We start from the raw sequence: 27,443 nt of genomic DNA, 5'->3' as shown, positions 1-27,443 counted from the left end.
AAGCTAAAGAAGCACCCTCTACAAATTATCTAAGAAAAAGGCTAAAGAAGCACCCTCTACAAATTTATCTAAGAGAAAGGCTAAAGAAGCACCCTCTACAAATTTATCTAAGAGAAAGGCTAAAGAAGCACCCTCTACAAATTTATCTAAGAGAAAGGCTAAAGAAGCACCCTCTACAAATTTATCTAAGAAAAAGGCTAAAGAAGCACCCTCTACAAATTTATCTAAGAAAAAGGCTAAAGAAGCACCATTACTTCCTAAAAATAAAAATAAGAAAAAAGGTCTAAAAGTAAAAGAAGAAAGATCATCCATACAGAATTCAAAACCTAAAAATCATCCTAAAGCTGAAATTCAAAAGGAAACAAAAATTTCAAATAAAAATATAGGAGCTACTAAAAAAATTCACAAGCATAATTTTGGGAAGCATACTAAAAAGCGGAAATGGAATTCCAGTACCAAGAAATCTAGGAAGAAAGCATCCATTCTTATGTCAACCGATTTTCACGAAGAGAGTATTCCTGAGGTAAAGCTATTTTTACTAAGTAAAGTTCACCTATCGTCTAATGAAAAAGAGAAGATTCAAACCAGTCAAAAATTAGCAAGAGGAAATCTAAATAAAAAACTTAGTCCTGAATTTAAAGATCCATACGAGGTCAAGAAAATATCTGGCAAAAACGTTTTATTAAAAATCCGTAACAAGGAAGTTACTTATCGCAAAACCGTGTTCTGAGTAGTTGATCTAAAAAGAGAGAAATCCAAAATAATAATAATTTAATCCTTTAATTTTTCCTCATACAGCTAATCATCATTTATTTTATTATTAATCCATTTATTCTATTTCTAATCATTATTCTATGTTTCCTATATAAAATTCTTGTATTTTTCAGAACTTATGTCAATTTTGTTTCGAATTTCATGTCTCTTGATTTTATTCTTTTATCTTTACTCTTTATGTAACATTGTTCACTAACGAGTATTGCCTAGGAAAGGTTCTACTACTTGCAGCTATAAAGCTTAAAATTATGTTCCTGATAAGAAGCCAATGTGAAGAGATACAACAGTCTACCATACAGAAGACATAGCACCTACTACTACTCAAGGAGTCTCAACCTGGACGGAACCATTCAGAACCCGACATAGGAAGCTGTCAAATCCAAACAAGAGGAGAAAACAAATTCTTTTTCAAATAATTGTTTTCCGTCTTAAGGGGGGAGGTGTTATGATCCCGTACTCAATATTCACATTTTCAACTTTTTATAAACAAAAGACTGGCGACGAACTCAAATTGTTCTTCTTTAGAAGCGAAGCTTCTAAAGACTCCTTCTTTTATTTTATTTGCAAGTGTTTGCTCGAACATTCGAAACAGTTGACTGACGAAAGACAAAAGTAATATAGGCAAGCTACACAGCTTGGCGTTGGTTCATTTGATTTTTAGTCTAGCTGTAATAAGTTCTTGTTTATTAATATTAGTTTTGTTAGTGATAGTTTTAAGTGCTTGTTCATTACTTACAAAAATAAAGAACGAACCGAATATAACAATATATATTTTTACTTCCTTTTTTTTTTTTATTATAAAATATCAATAATAATTTTATTCAAGTACACATGGTAATTAATGATTGAATATGGCTGGAATGATATTTATTTTTTAAATAAGTTTTAGAATTTTTATTTGCCTTTGATTACAATAATAATAATAATAATAATTAATAATAATAATAATAATAAATTTTATTATTACCATTCGCACACCCGTCCCATTCCCTTCATCCCCCCTTTCCTACTCACACTCACACACAGACACACAAGTTTTTTTTTTTGTTGAAAATTTAAAAATAATTTTTATTTATTATCATTATTATTATTAATAATTAAATTTTTAAAGACCCTTCAACATTATTTATTAATCAATCAATCATTTTTTTTAAATTTACATATAATAATTTTTATAATTATTTACACATATTTAAACAAACAAACAAATATATAAGAAAAAGAAAATGGATGTCACCCATAGTTTATTATTATTATTATTATTATCATCATTAATCATTTGATGTGAATTCCAAAAAAAAAAAAACAAATTTTCAATCAATCAATCAATCAATAAATCGATAAAAACCGATTAGACAACGACGTTTAGGCATTTTTTAAAATTAATTTACAAGCGGGTAAAATTTTTTTTTTTTTTTTCACAAGTGGGGGGAAGGGAAAATCTGACAAAAAAAATACGAAATTTACATCTTTTTTTTTTCATTATCATTATTATTAACAAAAACGAAAAGGAATGTTTTTTATTTATTTATTTATTTAAATAAAAATAAAATTCGTTGGAATGATTTTATTAACGTGTTTTATGGGTGCGTGAGTGCGTGAGTGAATACGTCACCAAAAAAACGTTTCGAATATATATTAAATAAATAATAAAAACGACGCCATTTTGATTTACAAGTATGTACGTACGTAATACTCGGTTAGTCAAATGAGTTTGTGTGATCGATAATTAAAATAATCAAAATGAGTCAAATGAGGATCTTTAATAAATATAAAAAAAAAGCTGCCTTTTCAAATAAATAAAAAAAAATGGCGACACACTCAATGCCCAAAATCACGATAAAATCTAATTACACGATTTTATTAATTAAATTCAATAAAAATTAAATATTTTTTTCTTTTTGTTTTATTAATTATTATTATGATGATGATGATGATGATGATGATGATGATGATGATGATGTACGATGTGTGGTGGGCGACGGCAATGACGTCAACGATGGCGACAACGATGGCAACGTTGCACTTTTTTTTTCTCATTAACATTTATATAATTTCACATAATAGTTTAACTGCCACCACGTTTATTTTATTTATTTTATTAATTTTACAAACATCCTTTTCATACATAACCTTGTTGTCGTTTTATTACGTCATTTCGTAACAATAATAATAATAATGATGATAATGATGATAAATAAATAATAATATGGAAATAATAATAATAATTATAAATTATTATTATTAAACTAAAACTTCTCTGTAATTTTTTTTCTTCTTCTTTTTTTTACCATCATTATCATTATCATTATTATTATTATTATTATTAATAATGATGACGACACTATTATTATTATCATTCGAACGTGTTGAAAAACAAAAATTTATTCATCATCTCGTTCCGTAAATTAATGTGATAAAAATCAATAAAAACAATAGCGAAGGACCCGCCATTAAATGACTGCTCGTATCCGCCGCCATTTTGGATTCGCATTGACCTATGACGATAACAAAAAAAATTTTTTGAGAATTTTTTGGAGGGAAAAAAGAAAAATGTTTAAAAAAAAAAGGTAAAAAAAAAAAACTCACCGACGAGAGTCAAATTAAATGCTTTTATACCATTTATACCAGGTTTTATGGATCTGTAACAACTTTCGGCAACGGTGGACATCATTAATTTTGTTATTTTTCTTTTACCACTTCCGGAATCGTGTTTCGATGACGATGACGATGATGACGATGATGACGTAAACGATATAGATGAAATGTAATTATTATTATTATCTTTTCCGATAGATTCGTTGCTGTCGTATCCTGATGCGGTCGTTATGAAACAATATCTTCTTGCTTCCGTTGATTTTCTCGATGCTGGACTTGCTATTAAGTAATAAGTGCCATTTTCTTCCCAACTTCCGTAACACGAATATACTATACAAAAATAGAAAATTATTTAATTAATAATAATAATACTTCTAAAACGATATATCGTTCGATATTATTTATATTAAAAAACCTGAATTTGTTTCTGGTCCGCAAGAACTTTGAAATTCCATCGTGTCACGGCCGACACCAGTACAACCAACGTTTAAACTTTCAAATTTTTCCGAATCGCATATTTTTATCTTATCATTTTTATCCGATAATGAATTTCCTTCTCTTTTTGTTATTCTTTTTTCCCGCCATTTTTCAACGTCACGACTTAATCTTCCGGTATTTTCAAAACCTTCGCTTTGTCCCACTACGACGTATCTACCCAAATGTGGACATTTTCTCTGATGTAAAGACGCGGCTGTTTTTTATGAAATAAAAAAAAAAAACAAAAATTATCATCATCATCATCATCATTTCATAGAGTAATAAATAAATAAATTTGTTTGTTTTTACTTACTTATTAAAGTGATGAACGGTAATTTTGACGGATCGAAATTATTCTGATTGCAGGCTTCGTCGGGAACCTGTACGAGATTTGTCGATTGTTGTAATTCGATGACTGTGCTGTCGCGACGGTAAAAACCCAAACAAATGTAACCGCTATCACAGCCGTTTGTCACGTGAGCGATAACAATTGAATATTGAGGTTCAGTCTTAACTTCAGAATGACAAACCACCCGCATTTCCGCCGAGTTTGGTTTTCTTATGCCTGACGTATAAGGCAAAGTTACGGAACGTATATTACCTGGAAAAAAATAAATTTTTATAGAATTTATTCCGATCTGTGGGTGGCAGGTTATGGTGCCATCGGTTACACTCCGCCTAAACAGGAAACTGATCGAAAAACGATTCCGGAAGGTACGTAATAATAATAATGATAAAAGAAAACGAGTTGGAGGAAGGCTGCTTGCAATCTATGAAAGCAAAGTCCAATCCCAAAAGCTTTTAACAAAAGGAAATTTAAAGAAAATTTTGAAGAATTTAAAAGAAGAAACCTTTCAGGAAATAGCGCTACGTGGGACGGCCCACATTTTTCGAAAGCAGCAGCTCCATGGAATCAGGTAGACGAGACTTGGAATAAACGTTCAAAACCTCCGACAGGCACACAAAATCTCGTCGTGTTAAAAAGTAATAATAATAATAATAATAAATAATAACCTGTATTGACATCTTCGGTTATTTTTAAAGTTGCATTCTTATGTGAAAAATGATAAGATTTCTTATAGTCCAAAGTGTGCCAATGATGATGTTCGGTTATCCACGTCGGGTATTTACATTTCGTGTGAGCGTTTTCAACTGGAAAATAAAAAAAAAAAAAAAAAAAATTCTCATAAATGTTAATAACATTAGTGACGACATACATACATATATATTCATACGAACCTTTTGTTAATCTCATGACCTTTGAACCTTCCAAAGCGGAAGGTAGACCGTTACACGTGGCATCTCCACTTTGTGCAACATTATACGAAACTTTCCTATCGTGAGTTTGAACTCTTTCGTATACGAAACACCTATAGGATTCTTCGTTTGTTTTTATTCTGTTGTGTGATAATTTTCCGACCATGTAACGAGTCGAACCATCTTTCCACGTTGCCAAACATTGAAGTTCTTCGACTTTAGAAAATTGAAAGAGAGAGAGAGACGGAGAGAAAAAGAGAAAGAGAGAGAGAGAGAGAAAAAAAAAAAATTAAAAATTAATATATAGGATAATAACGAAAGCGAGTGAGGCGAAAGTACAAAAATTTTTTCCTCCAACAGCAGCAGGAGCAGGAGGAGGAGCAGCAGCAGACGAAAAGAGGGGGATCCGTAAGGACGGTAAAAAAAAAACTGAAATGAATAATAATAATAATAATAATAATAATAATTTTACTCCTTCTCGTCGTAATTAAAACTCATCAGCAGGTAATAAATAATTAAAAAAAAAAGAAAAGTTTCTTTTTTTTTCCCTTTTAAGACTTTCATTTTTTTTCCTACTGCTGCCACTACTACTGCTGCTGCTGTTGTTATAAAAAAAAGGATCTTAATGATGAAAAATTAATTCTTTCTTCTTGGAGGTTTTTTTTTTTTTTGTTCTTGAGCTCGTTAAACTGATTTCATTTATTAAACATCATCACTGGAGCAAATCCCGCCCGGACTTTTTTTTCCTTTTTAAATTAATTAATTAATTTATTATTATTATTATTAACAATCTTACCCGTGCTTTCAGTACCGTGTACGTCGGGACATGCTTGATATCGAAACGATAATCTCGAATCGTCGGTGCACGAATCGATTCTCGAAACTGGATTCCCACATTCTCCGTTTCCTCTGATGATCGACGACAACAAAACAAAAAAAAAAAAAATTTTTTTTTTTTCATTATTAATTCGTGTGTGAAAAAAGAGAGAGAGAGAGAAACAACGTGGCAGAAGAAAAAGAAAAAGAAATTTTAAAATATTATTATTATTATTATTATTACTGTTTTTAATTAAAAATGATTCAAAGGAATTAATAAAAAAAGAAAAAAATTTTTTCTCTCGTCTTTTGTTTGTTTTCTTTTTTTCCCTCTTCCCCTCTCTAAAGAAATTCATTTTAAACAACCGACAATCGTCAAACAAACAAACAAACAAGAGACAACTGACAAAAAAGGGAAAAAATTTTTTTTTTGAAGCTCACAAAATGAGAAAATTCTACTAGAAAATATAAAAATTTAAAAAAAAAAAAGGAAGGAAAAAAATCTGAAACCCCGTTCAGAAATCAGGACCGTATTTAAATAATAATAATAATAATAATAGTCGCTTGTAAAAGTAAAAATAATAATAATAATAATAATAATAATAATAATAATAATAATAATTAGAAGAATAAGAAGAAAAATCATTTAATTTTTTTGACTTTTTTCTCACCTGTTGTAGGTAAAAGTAAATGGGGGACCTTTGAAAGGACAAGGTACGGGTCCCCCGATCGGATCCACTCTGAACATTGAATATAGAGTTGCATCTCCTGCAATTTGATTGCAAAGGTTGTCCAAACTGTCTTTTCTATCGCAGTAAGCTGAAAAAAATAAAATAAATAAAAAATAAATAAATAAAATTGTCGTCGACGCCTCTCCCTGTCATCATCATCATCATCATCGACGTATTAATAACAACATAAATTAATATTATCAATAAATAATAATTCATTAAAGTTTTATAAATATTTTCCAATGGAGTGAGTGAGAGAGAGAGAAAGAGAGAGAGAGAGAGAGAGACCCACGCCACACAAACGTCGTCTTTTTCTAATATATAAAATTTATTCCTTTGTGACAGTTTAAATCATTTAGTAACAAAACTAACACCCAATACCTATATAAATCAATCAATTTGTAAATAAAATTTTCATTTTTTACTTTCGTCACGTTTGTTTATGATGATGATGATGATAAACGTTATTATTATTATTAATAATTAATTAATAAATAAAAAATTGAAACGGAAAAAGGAAAAATGTTTTCTCAGCCCTCACCCCTTCCGGAAGAAAAAGGAAAGAATACGTTATTAGTTTAAACCTTTTTTTTCTTTTCCTCATCATTCCCGTGGAGGTAGAATAAAAGGAAAAATAAAAAAATAAATAATATTTTTTCCTTTGAGAAAATGGTTGTCAAAAAAAAAAAAGAAAAAAAACGAAATGAATTTAAGAGATTGAATATTTTTTATTTCAATCTTTTTTTTTTTTATCACGAGAGAGAGAGAGAGAAAGAAAAGTAAAGAAAGAGGAAGAGAGAGAGAGAGAAAAATGGAAAGAAAACGAGAAGGAAGAAGAAAAAAAAGAAGAAATAGGGAGAGAGAAAAATAGAGAAAAAGTTAACGAGAATGAGAAAGAGAAAGAAAAAAAGAAAGACAAAGAGAAAGAGAGACAGAGAGAGAAAGGGAAAGAGAAAGAAAAAAAGGAAGAGAGAGAGAGAGAGAGAGAGAAATGAACGTGTCACTAGCAGTTCAAAAAAAAAAAAACAAAAACGGAAACTATTTTAATTTTTTTTTTTTCTTGTAAGGTAGCCCATAAAAAAAAAATTTTTTTTTTTGAATTCAAAATCAAAGGAAAAATTTTAAAATCCTTAAATATACCATTTTAATTAAAAAAAGAAAAAGGAAAAACATGTGAAAGAAAAGAAAGGAAAAGAAAAAAAACAAATTAGAAGAACAAGAAACTAAAAAAAAAAAAAAAAAACGTCAAAGGAAAAATAATAAATGATGGATGACAAAAGGAAAAAGAAAAGAAAAAAAATCATTTATACGTCGTCGTTTCTCTCTCTCTCTCTCTCTCTTTTTAAAAACTTATAAATCGACGTGTAAATAGACAAATTAAAATCATTAAAAAAAAAAAAAAAACAACATTAATAATAATAATAATAATAATAATAAATCGTTTTTTCTCGGCCATGTTTTTTTTTTTTGTAAATTTCTAAAAGGAAAAAAAAAATGTCGGACGATTAATCTCGTTCAAATCATACAGACGCACGCACGCGCACTCGCGCACTCACGCACTCACACACAAGCAAGCAAAAAAAAGGAAATTAAATTAACGTTTATTAGAAAATTCAAAATGGCGGACGGAAATAAATTACCTTTTTTTTTTTTTATTCGGTGTGAAAATCAATCTTTTAATTATTAATAAAATTCACACTTACAACAATCGATCGATTTGTTGCGGTTGCCCTCCTCCTCCTCCTCCCCCCTACTTTCACATTCCGATCCCTCGACATTCCCCCTTCCCTCCCCTCTTCTCCTTTCACATTCCGATGACTCGACCATTTTCTCCTCTCCCCCCGCCCATTTCCCAAACACATACCTTTGTTATTTATCCTTCTACTTCCCCCCTCCATTTCCCCTCTTATTCATTCCCTCACTTTTCTCTCCCTCTCTCCCCCCATCTCCTTCTCGTTTCGTAACCACCGTAAATTACGTACGTGCGTGTGTGTCGCAATTTCAAACGTTTATAACCGGATATTCGTCGCCATTTTTCCCCCCTCCCCCTACCCGTTATTGTTGTCAAACGATTTTTTTTTTTTTTTTTTTTTTAAATATTAGTAATAATAGGTTGTTTAAACGTCATTGTTTTTCCATCGACCATTATCATTATTATTATTACGACTTTGATTTTTACGAATATAATAATAATAATTTTTATTATTCTTTTTTATCGCAAGTACGAATCGAATACGTAAAAATGACGTCAGACGTTTCAAAAAGAAAAAAAAGGAAGGAAGAAAGGAAGAAGAGGGTGGGGGGAGAAAAGAAGGGGAGACGGTGATGGTGGTGGTGGGATGAGTGAAAATAAATAAAGGAAAAAAAGTTGATCGTAAAAATATTAAATATGGCGAAGCGGGATTGTGAAAAATTTATTATTAAATAATAATAATAATAATAATAATAATTGTAAAGAGAGGAAAACTTTTAAATCCCGGGTTACCTGAAAATATGAAAAAACTTTAACCGCTTGTAACTTTAATTATCTGTTAATTAACTCGGGTAATAATTAATTTATTAGTAAAAATTTTATCGTTGTTGCGACAAAAAAATAAAAAAATAAAATTAAAAACGTTTTATTGATTTTCGCGCGGGTTTCGTATTTAAACAGAGAGAGAGAGAGAGAGAGAGAGAGAAACTCCTGCGGAAACAGGAAATTATTCGACTTCGAAACCGTAAAAAAAAAAAAAAAAAAAAAATTAAAAAGTTCCGGAATGTTTAAAAAAAAAAAGGTTTATATGCAATTTAAAACTGAAAAAATAAAAAAAGCAGAAGACAAAGAAAATTTTTACGTTCGTTAATTAATTATTTAATAAAATGAATGACGTTCATCATTTTTTTCATTTCAATTTATTTAAACTTTTTATTATTATTATTATTAATATTTTTTTTTTTATTCTCTCTCTACCACTCTCTCTCTCTGTCTCTCTCTCTCTCTTTCTCTTTCTCACACGACTTTTCACGTAATAAAAAAAGTTTTAAAAATCGGAAAAACAAAAAAAAAAATTGTTGCCGAAACTTGTTTTTCCCCTCACCCTCCCCACTTCCCCATCGAGTTCCTTTGATTTTATTTGGCAACCGTAAAACAATTAAAATCAAAAACCGCCATTTTTTTTTTTTTAATCTAAAATTTTTGGCGGGAAAGCGAATGGGTGGGGGTATGAGTGAAAAGAAAAAAATGAAAGGAAAAAAAAAAAAAAAAGAAAAATGCGATGGGATGAGATAAAACGAGAAAGAGGGGGAAGGGGAAAGTGTGGTGGGTAGGGGTGAGAGGAGGGGAGTAAGGGTTTGGGGGGGTAAAATTTAGGCAACCAAAAAAAAAAATAAAAATAAAAAAACGGAAAAAGTTTTCCACTTCAAAAAGGTTTTTTTTTGTTTTTTTTTGTTTTTTTTTTTTTTTTTTACACGAATGAGTAAAAGGAATTGTTGATATAAATGATAATAAAAATTCTGTAAATTTTTAATTTTCTTCCCCCTTCCCACTACTACCTTTCCCCCAGGAAAAATTCCCACTTTTCCTTCTTTAATTTTTTTCCCCTCCCCATCCCTTCATTCAACTCTTTCCATCGTTACGTCACATTCAAACTTCATTTTTACTTCTGCTCGAATGAATTCTTTTTATTAAAAAAGTATAAAATTTGATTAACATTTTTTTAGGCTCGTCTCCCTCCTCTTCCCCCCTTCTTCCCCCTATCTCCCTTACGCCCCCATCTCCCTCTTTCGCTCGCTTCGAATTCTGACGTTGAAATAAAAAAACAAAAAAATTCAAATTTTCAGGAAACAACCCACCCCCCTCGCTCCCTCACACAAGCAACACCTCATCTCCTTTTGCCTCTCGCTTCCCCCCTTCCCCATTCCACCTCCCGCTTTTCCTTCTTATTCTTTTCCGGTAATAAACGGTTTATCTATTGAAAATATTTCAACCGAAAACAACTTTTTCAATTCTCTTTATTAACAAAAAAAAAAAAAACCAAATTTACTACGAAAAATCCCTCCTCCCCTTTTCCCTCTCTCCCTCACCTCCCCGTCCCTCTTTCACAACCACTCTCACTTTCCCTCCTTCCCTCACTCCCCCCACCTCCTTTTTCTTCCTTTCTTTCTTTCCTTTTTTTTTTAATCAATTGCGTCACTTAATTCTTTTAATTATTATTATTATTATTAATATAACTCGATTATGAAAGAACGAAGAAGAGGGAGGGAGAATTTCAAACAAAAAATTGTCAAAATGGCGCGAAATTTTTTTGTCGTTTTAACTTCCGGTTGATTAATGACGTCATTTTTATCGAAAAAAAAAAACAAAATAAAATTTTCTTTTTTCTCTTTTCCTTCTTTTTTAAAATGTTAAATAATAATAATAATGATCATTAATGATGATTTAATGACGTAATGTAATGACGACGATGATAACGATAATGATGATGATGATTATTATTTATTTTTGAAATTTTATATATATATAAATAAAGTTAAATTGTTACGTCAGGGAAAAAGTTGTTTTTTTTTTGAAAATAATAAGAAAATGAGGAAAATAAAATAAAAAATAAAAAAGTTTATTTTTATAAACTTTTTTTTTTATTTTATTATTAAAAAAAAAAAAATTTAAATAAGGAAAAAGGAAAAAAAATAAAATAAAATAAAATAAAGCAGAAGTAAAAAAAAGGAAAACAAGAAAAAGTTTATAAAAAAAAAAAAGTAAAAAACAAAACATAATAAATTAAAAAAAAAAAAAAAGAAAACAGATAATAGGGAATATATAATAAAATAAAATATTTAAGGAAAATTTACGAATAAAAATAAAAAGTTTATAAAATAAAATAATAATAATAATAAAAATAATAATAATAATAATGATAAAGACGACAACAACAAAAACAACAACAAACGGCAAAAGTATAATACATAACCAGGAAAAAATGGCGCCTAAAAACTATTTTTTTCTTTTTTTAAAAAAGGTTTAAACGAATTTTAAAATGGTAAAAAGAAAAAAAGGTAAAAACAATGGTCAATGGAAAAAAGATTTAACAAAGGAAAAACGACGGCGCCTTTCACGAGCGACAGCCAACCAAAAAAGGAAAAAAAATTATTTGATTAAAATAAATTTATCATTTTGGTGGTGGAAAACGTAAAGCAGACGATGTTTATCCAAGGGAAAATAATTTATCCCGTCAAAATCTTATTTAAATATTCCAAATTTTCGAATTCAATCGAGTGAACATCACGGACATGTTGTCAAATAATAATAATAATAATAATAATAATAATAACCGAAAATGAAAATTTTAAAATTATATACAATAAATGAATGAATGAATGAATGAATGACGGAGGAATGATTGACGCCGAGCCTTTTTCAAAAACATTTTCAAAATGATTCGGGTAATAATCGAAAAACGACAAACTAACGAATCCCTCCCCTCCATCCCCTCCCTCTCTCTTACTCCCTTCTACTTCCCCTATCCTACTCCCTCCACCAAAAGAAAAACGTTAAAAAACGATAAATGAAAAAATAAAAAAAACTTTTTTTTTTAAATTTCGCGCCAAATTTAAAAAAGAAAAAAAAATCGATTCACTTCCTTTACGCTTTCCCGCCCTTTTCCCCTTCTTCTCCTTCTCCCCCTTTCTCCTCCTCTTCTTCCCCCTTCTACCTTTTTCTTAAATTCAAATCATTAAAAATTTAAGAAAAAAAATTTTCATTTTTTTTTTTTTACTTCCGTTTCCGCTTTTGATTAAAAAAAAAGAAAAAAGAAACAAACAATGTTTTTCCTCTGCTTCCGCTGCCGATCCCACCACCCTCCACTTCTCCTACCGTTTCTTTCTTTTCCCCTTCTATCATCTTTGACTTTTACACAATAAATATAATAATCGTAATCATTATTATTATTATTATTATCGCGGCGTCAGCGTCGGCGGCGGCTCCCTATTTTGACTTTTCCCTTCCTCCCTCCCCCATCAATTTTTTACATTAACTCGATATCGCATTTTACATTTAAAAAAAAAAAAAAATTTTCTAGAAAATTCGTCCTGATCGTCGTAAAAACATTTTCATTTTCTCTCTTTCTCTCTCTCTCTTTCTTATTCTTTTTTTCTTTTTTAAATTTTTTCTCTGTCTTTATTCCTCTCGTTCATTTTTGTGTGTTAAGAAAAAGTGTTGCCGTCGACTATTTCCGTCCGACAACGAGTGTCTGAATAAGATAAGACGACGATGATGAATGCATTTCTTAAAAAAAAAAAGGGGGGGAGGGGAAAATCTTTGCACACGTGACAACCGTGAAAAGTAAAAGGGGAAGGGGGTGAGGGCGGGGCTTAAAAGAAAAACGAAAGAAAAAATTTGTCGTTTATACAAAAAAAAAACGATGATTGTTGTGACGTCTAATAATAATAATTAAATCTTTTTTAAAAAAATCGAATGAATTAATGAATGACTGATTGAATTAATTAATTACGGAGAGATTTGGAAAAAATAATAAAAAGAATTATAACGGTCAAATAAAATGTTAAAAAGGGTCATCAGATGATCTCCTCTTCCTGTTTAAAACAACACAAATAAAAAAAAAATTCATTTACTTCCGGTTTTGTGTTTTTTACAGGTCGAATACACAGGAAATTATTTTCCTTTTTTTTCTTTCCTTTTTTTTCCTTTTTTTCCTTTTTTTTTTTTTTTTTTTTTTGCTTATTTGAATTAAAAACTTTTTAACGAATTCAATTTTTTTATTTTTTTACCCTTTCCCGTTTAAGTCCACGTTAAAGTTTTAATTTGTCTAAATCCACGATCGTGTGATGAAAACACATTCGCACATAAATGTGCCCCCTCCCCCCCGATTTTCCGACGTTAATTGATTTTAAATCAATTAAATTTATTAAAATAAAAAGAGATGGAAAATCTCACCACCGCCACCTGTGTAGATTTTTTTTATATTTTTTTTTTTTTACTTTCGTGAAATCTCCTATTTTCTCCTTCCACGTACTTTTTTCATTCACTCCCGTCCGCCATCTATCCATCTTTATAATTCCAAAACCTTTTTTTTTTTCCCTTTATTTTTACTGAGGGGCATATAAAAGAGAGAAAGAGAGGGGGAATAAAAACTCTGTAACTCGAATGCTTTTTCTCACGGTTCCCCATTGCTACCAACCTTTCCCCCCAAAAAAAAAAAAATAAAATAAAAAAAAAACAAAAAAAAAAAAATCAGCCTCAAGGGTTTTTATTATTATTATTATTATTTCAAAAAAAAAAAAAACTTTCGCATCAGGTACATTTTTTTTTTTTTCGAAAAGTTCGTAGTTGAATATGAGGGAATGAGAAACAGAGCGGAAAAAAAAAGAGTGAAAGAGAGATGGGGTGAGAGTAAGAGAGAGAGAGAGAGAGAGAGAGAGAGAGAATACGTGTGCATGAAATCGGAAAAGGACAAAAAAAAAAAAAGGGAAATGGTTGATGCAAAACCACTTTTAATTATTAAAAAAAAAAGGAAAATTATTATTATCATCATCATCATTATTATCATTGGAAAGAAAAATGAATGAAAAGCAGAAGAAAAAATTTTAATTTTAATTTTACTTACTTTCTTTATACTGCAAAACGTTTTGATGTTTTTCATGGATGACCATGCAACGGAAACAATTTTCCGATCTGTAAATATAAAAAAAAATTTCCAATCAATCGAATGATGACGTATCACTTACGTCACACATATTCTCTCTATCTCTCTCACACACATTAAAATTTCGTTTTCATAGCACGACACGACATAAAATACAAAACGGGAAATAAAAAAACCGTTTTGATTTAAAACCGGATGTTAAAAAAACTTGGGAAAAAAAATTAAACATTAAGCAGAAGACAAAAAAAAAAGAAAAAAGTCAAATTCGAAGTTAAACTTACGTAATATTAACAAAAACCGGAAGTGTTGCTTCTTTTTAAAAAAAAAAAAAGGCGGGAAAGTGAGAAAAATTTTGATTTTTTTTTGTATTTTGACGTAAAAATAATAAAAGACCGGAAATACGAAATCAATTTAATAATAATTTATTAGGTTTTTATATTAATAATAATAATAATTTCTTTCTTTCTTTTTCTTCGGGTTTCCGGTGATATAAATTTTTCTTATTTTTTTTTTTCAGTTTTTAATTTTTTCAGTTTCCCGTTTTAATTCTAATCACATAACGACAATTATAAAAAAAAAAAAAAAAAAAACTTTTATTATTACAACCGCAATAAATTTTTTTTTTTTTTTGTAAAATGGCGGCGGATACATTTAAAATGTGCAATGACTGCACCATTTGTTTTTTTTTTTTTTTAAATGTAATAATTCATTCGTTATTTCATTCTCTAGGAGGAATGGAGAAGAAAAAAAGAAAAAAAAGAAAAAACCTGAAATTATTATTATTATTAATACAATTAATGAATGCATTTCCGTAAAAATTCCAAGCGGGTATTTTAATTTGTGGTAATGACGTCAAACGTATTATTATTATTATTATTATTATTATTATTATTATTATTATTATTATTTTCAATTTATATGTGTCAAGTTGGGAGGATGAAAAATTATTTACAAAAAAATTTTTTCTAAATGACGAGAGGGAAAAAAGAAACAAAAAAAAAGGGGAATTTCTGGATGGAAGAAGAATTGATTTGAAGAGAGTAAATATGATAAGAAAAGTGGAAGAAACGAAAAGATTCGAAGAGGAAAGGTAAAAAAATAAATACCGGAAATAGAAAGAGAGTAAGGAATAAAAAAGAAAAGAGAAAGAGAATGAGAGATATAAAGCAAAGAGATTATGAGATAGAGAGTGAGGAAGTATAAAAGTAGGCAAAAGGCAAAGAATGAAAGAGAAAATATACAGGAAGATTAGAAAGAGGGAATAACAGAAAAGAGAAAAAAGAGAGATTAAAAAAAAAATAGAAAGAAAAAAAAGGGAGAGAATGGCGAAAAAAACAATTTTTAGAGAGAAAGAGAGAGTCGAATAAATAGTAGAGGAAGAAATAAAAGAAAAAGGCGTAGAGAGAGAGAAATAAAGCAAAAAGCGAATGAAATAGAGAAGGACAATAGAAAAACAGAGAGAGAGAAAGGAATAAAAAGAAAAAAAAAGAGAAAGAGCGAGATGAAAATAAAATAAATACAGAAAGAAAAAAAGAAAAGAGAAAGAGATTAATATAGAAAAAAAGGAGAGAGAGAATGAAGAATAAGAGGATTTTTAGAAAAAAAGAGAGAGAGATAAAGCAAAACGAAAATGAAACACGGAAGGAGAGTAGAGAAAATGAAGGAAGAAAGGGAAAGGAAAAGAAAGAAAACAGAGAGAAAGAGAGGAAGATTAAAAGAAGAGAAAAGGGATAAAGAGGTAGGGAAAGAAGACAAAAAGAGAGAGAGAGATGTAGAACAAAAAAAAAAACTTTTCTGAACATAAAACTAGAACGACCAAACGGTTTTCAGAGTTACTTGAGTTGTTAATTATGTTCGGTTCCACGATTCCAACACTTGAAAAAACATATTATACTAATATTATTATTATTATTATTATCATTATTATTATTATTTAATGTGTAAACTTCCGGTTTCCTTTTTTTCCCTTTTTTTTCTTTTTTCTTCACTATTGATTTTTTCCACTTTTAAAATAATACAAAAAGTTATAATAAAACACACGAGCGCGCACACACGCTTGAAATTTATTTATTTATTTACAGTGTTGCCAACTTAAAACGCTTTTCATCATTACCACCTTAAAAAAAAAAAAAAAATCGATATTTATTATAATATTAATATCCATCATCGTAATTCCTTTTTTTATTTTTCTGTTAACAAATCATTAAACTAATGCCACTTACTTTCCCCTCCCTTCTTTTCTTCTTCCTACTATTAGTTCTACTTACACGTAAATTTATATAATAAACGAATTTAATTTAATAATAATAATAATAATAATAAAACACGAAACGAATGAATTTTATTAGAAAATAAAAAAAATTTTTTTTTTTTTTATAGGTGATGAAATGAAAATGTTTAAGAGCCGCCATAATCTTATTATAGTTTCTAAAACATTAATAAAAACAATTTTATTGACAAAATTTATTTATTTATTTATTTTATGACTATTATAATTTTTATCTTTTTTTTTATTTATTATTATTGATAAATTTTATATTAACTTTCTAGTGACACGTACACTTTTTTTTTTTAAAAAAAAAAAAAAAAGGAAAAGTCGTTAACGAGTTAAAGTTTAATTTTATTTTTTTAAAAAAGTTAAATTACTGGATTATATAATTTTAATACGAGATATTTTTAAATAACAACAATTGATTATCGATCGATATATCGAACGATATATTGAAAAACTCTAAATTTATTTTTATTTATTTATTTTTTTTTTTCAATTTTTTTTTTTTATTATCATTTTCGTAAACTTAGTTTAATATTAATAGGAAGGAAAACAAAGAAAAAAAAAGAAATATGAAAGAAAGAAAGAGAAAGAGAGAGAATGAAGTGAAAACAGAGAGAGAAAGAGAGAGAGAGAGAGAGAGAGAGAGAGAGAGAGAGAGAGAGAGAGACAGTAAATAAATCAATGCATAAAAAAAATGATAATAAAGTAAAAAAACAAAAAAAAATGAGTTTTTTTTTTCTCTCTTTCACTCTTTTCAATTTTCACTCCGTGTTTTTCACCGCGTAAAAATTTTATTTTTCTTTCCCCTTCCCCCTCCTCTCTCTCTTTCTCTCTCTCTTTTTTAACCGAATTCACAAAAAAAAAACTTTTTTTCTCCAGGAAAAAATACTTTTACGTTTCATATAATTTGTTAGAATTTTTTTTTTTTTTTTAATAATTTAATTTAATTGGGCGAAAATATTATTATTATTCTTTATAATCTTCGACATTTAAATTATAATAATAATAATAATAATAATAATAATAATGATGATGATAATGATAATAAATTTTTAAAAAAAAAAACATTTCGCGAAGACGATTATAAACACTTCATAAAAATTTAAAAAACGAATTCGTGATTTCTCTCCCCCCCTTCCTCTTCCCCTCCACCTCCTACTCTTCCCCCTATCCCTCCCTCCCCAGTAACGAAATGGTAAAAATTTTTACTTAAATTTGAAGAGAAAAAAAAACAATTTTCCAAAAAATGTTTTTAAAATTATATATATAAGATTCGATATAAAATATTATCATCCGTCGTCTCCGCCATTTTGATTTCCCCTCTCCCCCTCCCCAAAAATTTTCTTTTTGTCTTATGATTTAATATTTAATACGCGATTTATAAAAAAAAAATTACTAAAACTAATTGGTTACTAATAAAACAAATTTAAAAAAAAAAAATTAAAACTGCATTTAAAGGAAAAAAAAAAAAAAACGTTAAAAAATTTTCCTTTTTAATGATAATAATGATAATGATAATAAAACACACATAAAATAAATTTTAATAATAATTTTTTTTTCTTGTTTTTTTTTTCGCGGCGGTTAAATTCGAATAAGTTTTAATTTCCCGTTTCCTTTTTTTATTACCTTCCTTTCCTTTTCTATCCTTTTCTCTCTTATTATAAATAAGGGAAAACAAAGGAATCGTAAAAAATAAAATTTAAAACTTTTTATTTCGTATTAAAAGGAAAAAACCTTTTTTGCGAAATAAAAATATTCGAAAAGTAAAATTCCACAAAAAAAAACTACACGAAAGAGAGAGAGAGAGAGAGAGAGACGGGGAGAGATAAAGGAGAAAATGAGAGAGAAAAAAAGAGATAGAAAAAAAAAAACTTTTGAATTCGACCATAGACGTTTAGTACAAACGTAAAAGAAAATTTTAATTACATTCATCGATTACAAACTAACGATTGGTTTTACTCTATGGTCTGTAATATAAAAAAAAAGACGAAAATTTAAAATGAATTAACACTCTCGTAAATTAAAAATATTCGACTTGGGTCATTTTAAAAAATTTGTTTTTTTTTTAAAATTTTCCTGATAATAAGAAAGAGAAAAGAGAAGTGGGGGAATGGGCGAAAAATGGGGAATAGAAATAGGGGAGGGATGGGAGGAAGAGCAAAAGGAAAGGGGCGGGGAAGAATGGGAGGAGTGAGAGTGGGAAGAGCGGGAGGGGAAATAAAAGAATAATTAAATGTCGCATGAAAAGATTTCATTTTGGGGAAAAAAAATTTTTTTTTAATACCCATTCGTCAGCCATTTTATTTTTTTTTCCCGTACGTAGTCGTAATTGAAAACTTTAAAAAACGGAAATGAAAATTTTCAAAGTTATTAAACGTTTTAAATAAAATGCATTCTGCACTTAAAACTCCTTCGGGCCACGACATTTTTTCCACGCACGCGCACACGCACACACATTTAAATCCACCGCAATAATAATAATAATATTTTTTAAAAGCCTAAAAAAAAAAAATTTCATCGAATTATTTTTATTAAGCAACCTCAACATTAGTTTAAAACACAATAGTATTAATAACAATAATAAAACCGGAAACGGAAATTTCGGATTTTAAAAGAAAAAAAAAAAAAATTTATTAATGCGTGCAAAACTTCCGTTCGTTTTTTTTTTTTTTTTAAATCAAAAAAATTTTTTTTTTATTTATTTTGCCTTTTTTTTTTCCTATCGAAACCTTTCCGCCATTTTTATTTTTTTGTTGTCTTTCGCAACCGGATTACTATTTAGGTAGGGAAAAAAAAGGGTCAACTACTACTATAAAAAAATGTAGGAAATAAACAAATGTAAAAAAAAAAAATTTTTTTTTTTTTGCTTTCCTCTCGTGTTTCTCCATTTCCAGTTTTAAATGAATTATGTATTGCATTAAACCCTTTCTGAACAGGTTTGGATAATGTTTTTTTTTTCGTGGAAAGGGGGGAAGAGGGAGGAGGAGAGGGGATGAGAGGGAAGAGGAGGCTTGAAAACGACGAGAGAAAAAAACCGCGACAAAGTCTATTTCGAAAAAGGGAGAGTAAAAGGGAGAGAGAGGAAGAAAGAAAAGGTTTTTTTTCCCTTCCCCCTCCCCTATTCTTCTATTTCATCTCTTTCTCTCTTCTTTACCCTCCCCCCCTCTCTCTCTCTTTTAAAAAAAGGTTCGTCGCGAATAAAAACGAAATAGATATTATATATTATACATAATTAACTTGGCAATTTTAGCACGACTATTTTTTTTTTTTTTTTCTCCCGAAGAAATAAAATAAAAGAAAATCATAATTTAAAAAAAAAAATGGCGCTTCTCTCTCTCTCTCTCTCATAAAATTTCCGAGGCCCTTTTTTTCGGTAGGGCCCAAAAAAAAGAATAAAAAAAACAAAAAACAAAAAAAAAAATTTTTTTTCGAGTTCGTAATTTTTTTTTTCCGGGGGGATTTTTGAAAACGAATCGTACGCGCACGCGCACACCCATGCACTTCATTCAAAATGATTATAATAAATAAATAAATAATTAACGTAAATAAATAAATAAACAAACAAACAAACTCACGTGTCTTCAATCATGTATTTATCATTTGAATTTTCAATGCATCTTCCTTTTGTTTCTATCCATGATGAATTTATTGTTAAAAGATTTTGTACGCTGCTTATAAACCATTTACCAACCCATTCATTTTTAAATTCGCAGCCACCTGTAACGAAAAAAAAAAGAAAAAATTTTAATTTTAAATAACGAACATTTCGATTGTGACGTCATTTCGCGTCATTATTTATATATATATATATATATATATATATATATATATATATATATATATATATATATATATATATTTTTTTTTTTCCTTTTTCTTGCTCTCTCTCTTTCTCCCTCTCTTTAACTCATCGTCGATTTTTCCTACTTCTATTTCTGCTACTAACTTATTTAAAAATAAATAAATTAATAAAATAAAAGACGATGAATAATTTAAAAAATGAAAAAAAAAAAAACCGGAAGTAAGGAAAAATCCGAAATTGAAATTATCATTAAAAATTAATACAGTATAGAGAAAATAATTAATAATTTCGACCAATCAAAAATTTAGAAAATAATTTATAATTTCGACCAATCAAAATCGAGGATTTGTTTATAAACGTTAAATTATTTAAAAGCGCGTTCAGAAATACCCGAACAAAAAGAAAAAAAAAAAAAGAAAAGAAAGATTTTTTGAATTTCCTTTCTCTTTCTCTCTCTCTCTCTCTCTCTCTCTCTCTCTCTCTCTCTCTCTTTTTTCTTCTTCTTCTCAATTTCTCGAATAAAAAAAAAAAAAAACAGGAGCATTAAAAAGGGTGAGTCAATAAAAAAAAAAGCGACCATTGAAATGAAAAACAAAAAAAAAAAAAAAATAATAATTCTTCTCGAATTCGAGGGACGCCATCTTTAAAAAAAAAAAACCGTTATTCGAAGGGTTTAATTAGCATTATGTCATTTTCTTTCTCTAAAAAAAAAAAAAGAAAAAGAAATTTTTAAAAATTACATTTCAAATGATTGTTTAATAAAGCTGTGGTTGCAACAACTCCCCATCGTATCGTCATTTTCCTTTTTTTTTTATTATTCATTTTTCTACCCTTTCACCCTCTCTCTCTCTCTCTCTCTCTCTCTCTCTCTCTCTCATTTAAGACGCCATATTGTTTTTTATTTCTTATTAAAATTTTTCTTTTTTTTTTCTCCTTCGTCATGCTTTTGGGTTTTTTTTTTTTTGTAACGATCGAACGAACACGATGAAAACATCAATCGATTGTCATGTGTCCAAAAGGGGTGGCAATTACTTAAACGATAAACAAACAAACAAACAAAACGTCGACACACCTCTTAAAACGATTATAATTACGTTTGATGACAAAACAAACAAAAAGTAAAACATAAAAAATTACGATAAATATTTTTTTGATCGTATTGAGTAGACGGAAACGGAAATAAAAGAGGATTAAAAGAGGGAGGTGTTCGGGGGAGGGGGTTCATCGAGAGGAGGGAGTTGAATATCAATCCAGATCTCATCATCCAAGAGTTAAATCGGTGAAAAAAAAAGAAAAAATTTCGGTTCCTTTTTTTTTTTGTTAATTTACGACATTTTTTGTTTAATTATTTACACGACAAACAAACGATTGGAGAGACACTCGACGTTGGTTGTTCTTCGTCAAAATTTTCCAGGTTGGAAACAATTTTCGACTCGAGTTAAAAAGAAAAAAAATTTAAATTAATAATGATAATTAAACAACAAGAACCCAAAAAGTACACTCGAGAAAAAAAACGGTTTTGACCTCGTGTGTGTGTAAATACACGAGAAAAAAGGAAAATATTAAAGTAAACAAATTTCGAACGTGGAAATAACGCGACCGGAAACGAAAAAAAAAAAAGTAATTTCGTAAAAGTGACTCAAGTTAAACCTCAAATTACGCTTTGTAATGATTTCCCCTTCCCCCTCCCCGGTTGGGGGGAGGTGGGAGAGGTAAAATTTTTTTAATGTGTGAATCACTACCCCCTTTCCCTTCCCTTCCCCCCAAAGAAAAAAAAATTAAACGATCGTGTCATTAATAAATTAAATGATTTAATAATATTCGTCGTTGATAATTAATGTCGGCCGTAAAAAAAAAAGTTTACATATTTCATTTTTTTCTTTTTTTTTCTCTCTCAAAAAATTTAATTAAATTTATAATTAAAATAAAATTAATTTTTTTAAACAAGAAAAAAAAAGGAAAGACAAACGAAAAAGTAAAAAAAAAAGGAAAAAGAAAAACAAAAAAGAAAAAAAAAGAAAAAGTCGTTAAACCCAGACATTACATCCACACTCACGACGTATTTTTATTTAATATTAATTAAAATTTTTTTTTAAAAAAATGACGTGTCATTAGAACACGTATTTAAAATGTTCGATACAAAATGTTGCATCCACGATCGGTTTAATTTTTTTTTCATCGATCCAAATCGACTTGTTGCTTTGTTTACTCATAGAGAAAATAAACAAAAAGAAAGGAAAAATTCATCTTTCCTTCATTTCCTGTTGTTCTCTTTATATTTCTTCCCTCTTTCTCTCTCTTTTGTGCATTCGTAGAAAAGCGGAGGGTGGGAAGTGAGAGCGGGGATGGCAAGTAAAGGGGTCATTGACCTTAGTGGCAAAAGTTATTTAAACTCGAAAAGAAAAAATTAAATGAGAAAATTTTTTTTTTTTTTTTTAAACCGAAAACGTCGAAAGAATCGAAAATTAATCGCGAGGTAGAAAACGGGAAGAGAGAGAGAGAGAGAGAGAGAAAGGGGAGGAGGAAGGGAGAGGGAGGAATAAAGAAAGAGTAAAACATACCGAGAGAAAGAGAAAAATAAAAAAAAAAAACTTTCGGACCAGAAATTTTTCATTAAAAATTTTTGCGGGTTTAAACAATTTAACGGAAAAGTTTTTTTTTTTTTCTCCATTTTTCTTTCTTCTTCTTTCTTTCTTTCTTATCTCCACGTCATACTAACGATCTTTTACGTATTTATTTTTATTTTATTTTTTTCGTCATAAAATTAATTAAATTTAAAAACTTTTTTTTTCCATCCCTCCTTCCATTCCCTCTCTTATCCATTTAAATGATTTAAATAATAATAAAATAATGAAATAATGATTATTATTATTATTAAGATGATAAAAAAAAAAACAAAAAGCATTATTTTTTTAAATGACTTCATATTATCTCCTGCCACGTCATCGTCATTGTCGTCCTCAGACAATCCTTTTTATTCTTTTTTTTTTTAAATTAATAAATTAAAATGATTACAGCATTTAATTTTTTTCTTTCTTTTTTTCTTTGTTACAAATCTAAATCACATTATCATCATCATCATCATCATTATTATTATTATTTCACTACGTCGGATGTTAAATTTCATTTTCGCGATTTAAAAAAAAAAAAAAAAATTCTTTTTCAAAATGGCGGATTGTAAAAGTTTTTTTTTTTTTTTTTGTAAAACTCAACCGGAAATAAAAATTTTTTTTTATTTTATAAAATTGTGAACAACTGACCGGAAAATAAACAAAAAAAAAGGAAAAAAAAGAAAAAAAAATTAATTAGGAAATAAAAAAAAAAGAACGTGGAACTAGATAAAGAAAAAAGATAAAGTTAATCAACGCTCCTCCTCTCGTTGCAATTAAAACGTAAAAGACGTAATTTTAAATTATTTTCATTCGTAATTTTTCTCTCTCTCTTTCTCTCTGCATCCCTTTCCATCCCTCTCCTTCCCTCCCTTCCTCTTCCTCTACCTCTCGTCTCGTCTTTCTCTTATACGATCGGACCAAACTTCAAACGATTTTCATTATTTATCCATCTTTGAAATAAGCAAAACCTTTTTCATTTTCCAATTTTCTTATTCCATCTTATTTTACTTACTTACTAACGTCTTTGAATTTTATATAAAATAATTTTCTTCAACATTTCAAAATGGAAAAAAAAAAGAGAGATAGAGAGAGAGAATTCGAAAGAGAGAGAAAGAGAGAAAAAGGGTTTTTTTTCCAATTGGTAAAAACTCGACCGACCGTCCGTTCAACCCAACCAAATCGGGGAGGGGCCCTTTTCTGCATTTTACAATATTAAAAAAACAAAAACAAAATAATAATAATAATAATAATAATAATGATAATCACGATTTTCTTTTTATATTTGTAAAAAAAAAAAAAAAATTCTTCTGCTTTTATAATTTTAATAACAAACTTTGGGTTAAACCTAATAAAACAAGTGCAACTAATTACGGTTCTCGCCACATTAAATTTAAAGAACATTCAATAATAATAATAATAATTTCTCTCTCTCTCTTTCATTTTCTTTTTTTTTTTTTAAATAATAACAACAGCAAGTTAAGAAAATATAAGGAAATAAAGGAGAGAGAGAGAGAGAAACAAAAAAAAGGGTTTCCTTCAATTTCAAATAAAATTATTATTATTATTTTTCTCGTTTTTTTTTGTTTTGCGACGACCTTCTCCGTCTATAAGATAATGTAAAAAAAGAGACAAAGCTACATATACATATAAAATGAGAGAGAGAGAAAGGAAAAACGCGTAAATTTAAAAAAAAAAAAAAGAAAAAGAAAAAAAAAACGCGTGGAAAAATTTTAAAAAAAATTAATTTTAAATCGTTATGAAATCGTTAAAATGATTTTAAAAAGAAAATGAAAAAAATCGACCAATGAAAAACGTTCGATCGACAACTCGCTACGTGATTGGTTGGTTTTTTTAATGACGTAATAATTACGCAAAACACGTAAACATATATAAACGCGCGCGATTGTGTGTGCATACGACGTAATAATTATTTTGTCATCCGCATGCAGTTTTCCTTTTCGTATTCTTTCATTCTTTTAATTCCTTTTTTCCTTTTTTCCTTTATTCCTTTCTTTCCTTTTTTTTTTATTAAAACTTAAATAAAAGAAGATTTAAAAACCGGATTTTTTTAATTTTTCATTATGCACACACACCTTTTTTTCGCATAATATTAAAAAAAAAGAAAATAAAATCATAATAATGATAACAACGACAACAACAACAACAGCAACAGCGGCAAAACAAAAACTTTTGTTATTTTTTCATTGAGGCTGGATTATCTAAGATTAGAAAAGGATTAAATTTGGTTTAGATTTTCTCGTTTTTTCATTTTATTTTTATTCGATTTATATTTTCACCGCTCGCAAAATTCTTCTTAATTTTTAATATATATTAATATATATAAATATTTTCTTTTTCTAGAATTTTCTCGCTTCGGTTAATAACAAAAATAACAACGAAGACGACGACACCAAAAACCGAGAAAACATAATGATATTAGTGAGAAAAAAAAAAAATTTAAGTTTTTTTCTTTGCATTTTAAAAATCCCTTCATAATCATAATCATCATCATCATCATCATCATTATTATTATTATTATTTTTACAAAACGTAAAAAACCGATTAGATACACGCAAACTCGCACGCGCAGATAATAGTAATAAATAATATTAATAACAAAAGAATTTTTTTTTTTTTTTACTTTCGAGACTCGTTTTTTTTCCATTCGTTCGATTTTATCCGACGCCATTTTGAAAAATGCAAAAAAAATTTTTTTTTTATTTTCGCCATCAAAGTAACAAAAACAAAAAAACAGTAAATTGGATCCGGTTTGTTATACGAAACAAAGGAAAACGCGAAACAAACGTGAAAATTTAAAAAAAAAAAAAAAAAAAAAAAAATTTATTCGATTAAAACGATGACGACGATTAACCCTCAGGTAATGATGATGATGATGATGATGATGATGATGATGATGATGATGACGAGCGAGGAAAATGACAGAAAGGGAGGGGAAAAAGGAGGGCAGGGGGTGAAGGAAGGCGGAAGAGTCAAAAAAAGCAGAAAAATTTAAACACACATACAGAAACATAAATAAATTCATTCATTCATTATCAAAACCGGGATAAAAAATTCACGTGACGTCATTAAATCGAATTTTTTTTCTTTTTTTTGCTATGTGTAAAAAGCGAAAGGAAATGACGTCATTAACGAAAGTTTAATTATTTATATATGAGGAAAAATGAAAAAAAAATGAAAAAAAAAGTCATAATAATACAAAAAAAAGGTAAAGAATGAAAGGAAAAATGGAGGGGAAAATGTTAATGATGATAATAATAATAATAATAATAATAGTTTGATAAAAAAAATGGACAAAATGTAAAATCGATAAGAAGAAAAAAAGGAAACTCATTGCGCACCTGTTGAAACTTTTCCGTTAATTCAAAAGAAAAAAAAAAATTTAAAATAGTTTTTTTTTTTAGAGTTTAAACGATGTTCCATTATCCTCCATTTTGAATTTTTTTTTTTTTGCTTCTCTTGCCACGACGATAAAAATCGATTCAACCTCTTTTTTTTTTTATTACGATCATTCCTTTTTTTTCTCTTTTTTTTCGAGGAGGGGGGGGGGGTTTGTTAAACATATTTTGTTCCATTTTATTTGTTCGTTTTGCATTTTGTCCATTTTAACCTTTTAACATTTTTTTTCTTTCTTTCTCTCTCTCTGTCTGTCTTTTTCTCTCTTTCTTTTTTTCTTCGTAATTTCCCTTTTTCGTCTTTCTCTTTCCAACTTTTTTCTTTTTTTTCCCATCTTTTTCTCTATCGTTCTCTCTCCTTCTCTTTTCCATTTTTCTTTTTGCTTTTGTCCCTCTTTCTCTATCTTCTTCATTTCTCTCTCTTTCTCTTTCTTTTTTCCTCCGTAATATCCCTTTAAATCATTGTCATTTCCATCTCTTTCTCTATTTTTCTCTGCCTCTATTATTCTCTCTTTGTCTTTCTCTCTCTTACTCCTTTCTTCCACTTTCACTCTCTCTCACTACTTTTCCCATTTCTCTCTTTGCCTTTCTCTCTCTTCCTATCTCTTTCTTCCTCTTTATCTTTCTCTGTCTTTCGGCTTAATTCTCTTTGTCTTTTTCTAACTTTTTCTTTTTCTCTCTCTCTCTTTCCTTCTTCTTTCTTCGCCTTTACTCCTCTCTTTCTCTACCTTCCTCAATTTTTTCTCTTTTTCCCTCTTACTCCCTCCTTCTTCTTCCCTCGCTCTCTCTCATTCTCTCTCCTTCCTCTTTTACTCTTCTCGAGTCGAGTGTGAATGTGAAAAAAAAAAAACCGTAAAATATAAGAACATTAAAGCGTTTTTTCAAGGCTTTACAAACATTTCCGATGTTTTTGTTGTGTGTCGACGTCGACGACGACGGCAGACTACCTACCTGTCGGTTTGACAAATAAAAATTTTTTTTTTTTCTTTTGTTTTGTGTAAAAAATCGATGAAACATAAAAAATCATTCACGGTTGAGAAAACGTCGCCGT

General features: G+C 28.7%; 1 protein-coding gene across 1 annotated transcript; it reads right to left on the bottom strand.

The window, feature by feature from the left end:
* Nucleotides 1-3,165: 3,165 nt before the first annotated feature.
* Phum_PHUM283590 (uncharacterized protein) lies at nt 3,166-21,165 on the bottom strand (the record flags this gene model as incomplete). Its single annotated transcript, XM_002426826.1, has 14 exons — nt 3,166-3,272; nt 3,364-3,473; nt 3,528-3,702; nt 3,788-4,063; nt 4,163-4,450; nt 4,798-5,001; nt 5,089-5,322; nt 5,903-6,015; nt 6,594-6,723; nt 11,989-12,093; nt 14,252-14,319; nt 20,141-20,282; nt 20,493-20,510; nt 21,108-21,165. The coding sequence occupies 14 exons, from the start codon at nt 21,163-21,165 to the stop codon at nt 3,166-3,168; spliced, it is 2,028 nt and encodes a 675-aa protein (XP_002426871.1).
* Nucleotides 21,166-27,443: the final 6,278 nt, after the last annotated feature.

Source organism: Pediculus humanus, genomic scaffold, assembly GCF_000006295.1.
Source record: "Pediculus humanus corporis 1103172107667 genomic scaffold, whole genome shotgun sequence".
Lineage (NCBI taxonomy): Eukaryota > Metazoa > Arthropoda > Insecta > Psocodea > Pediculidae > Pediculus > Pediculus humanus.
Note: the sequence above shows the minus strand (reverse complement) of the source record. Positions and strands in the feature narration are given on the sequence as shown.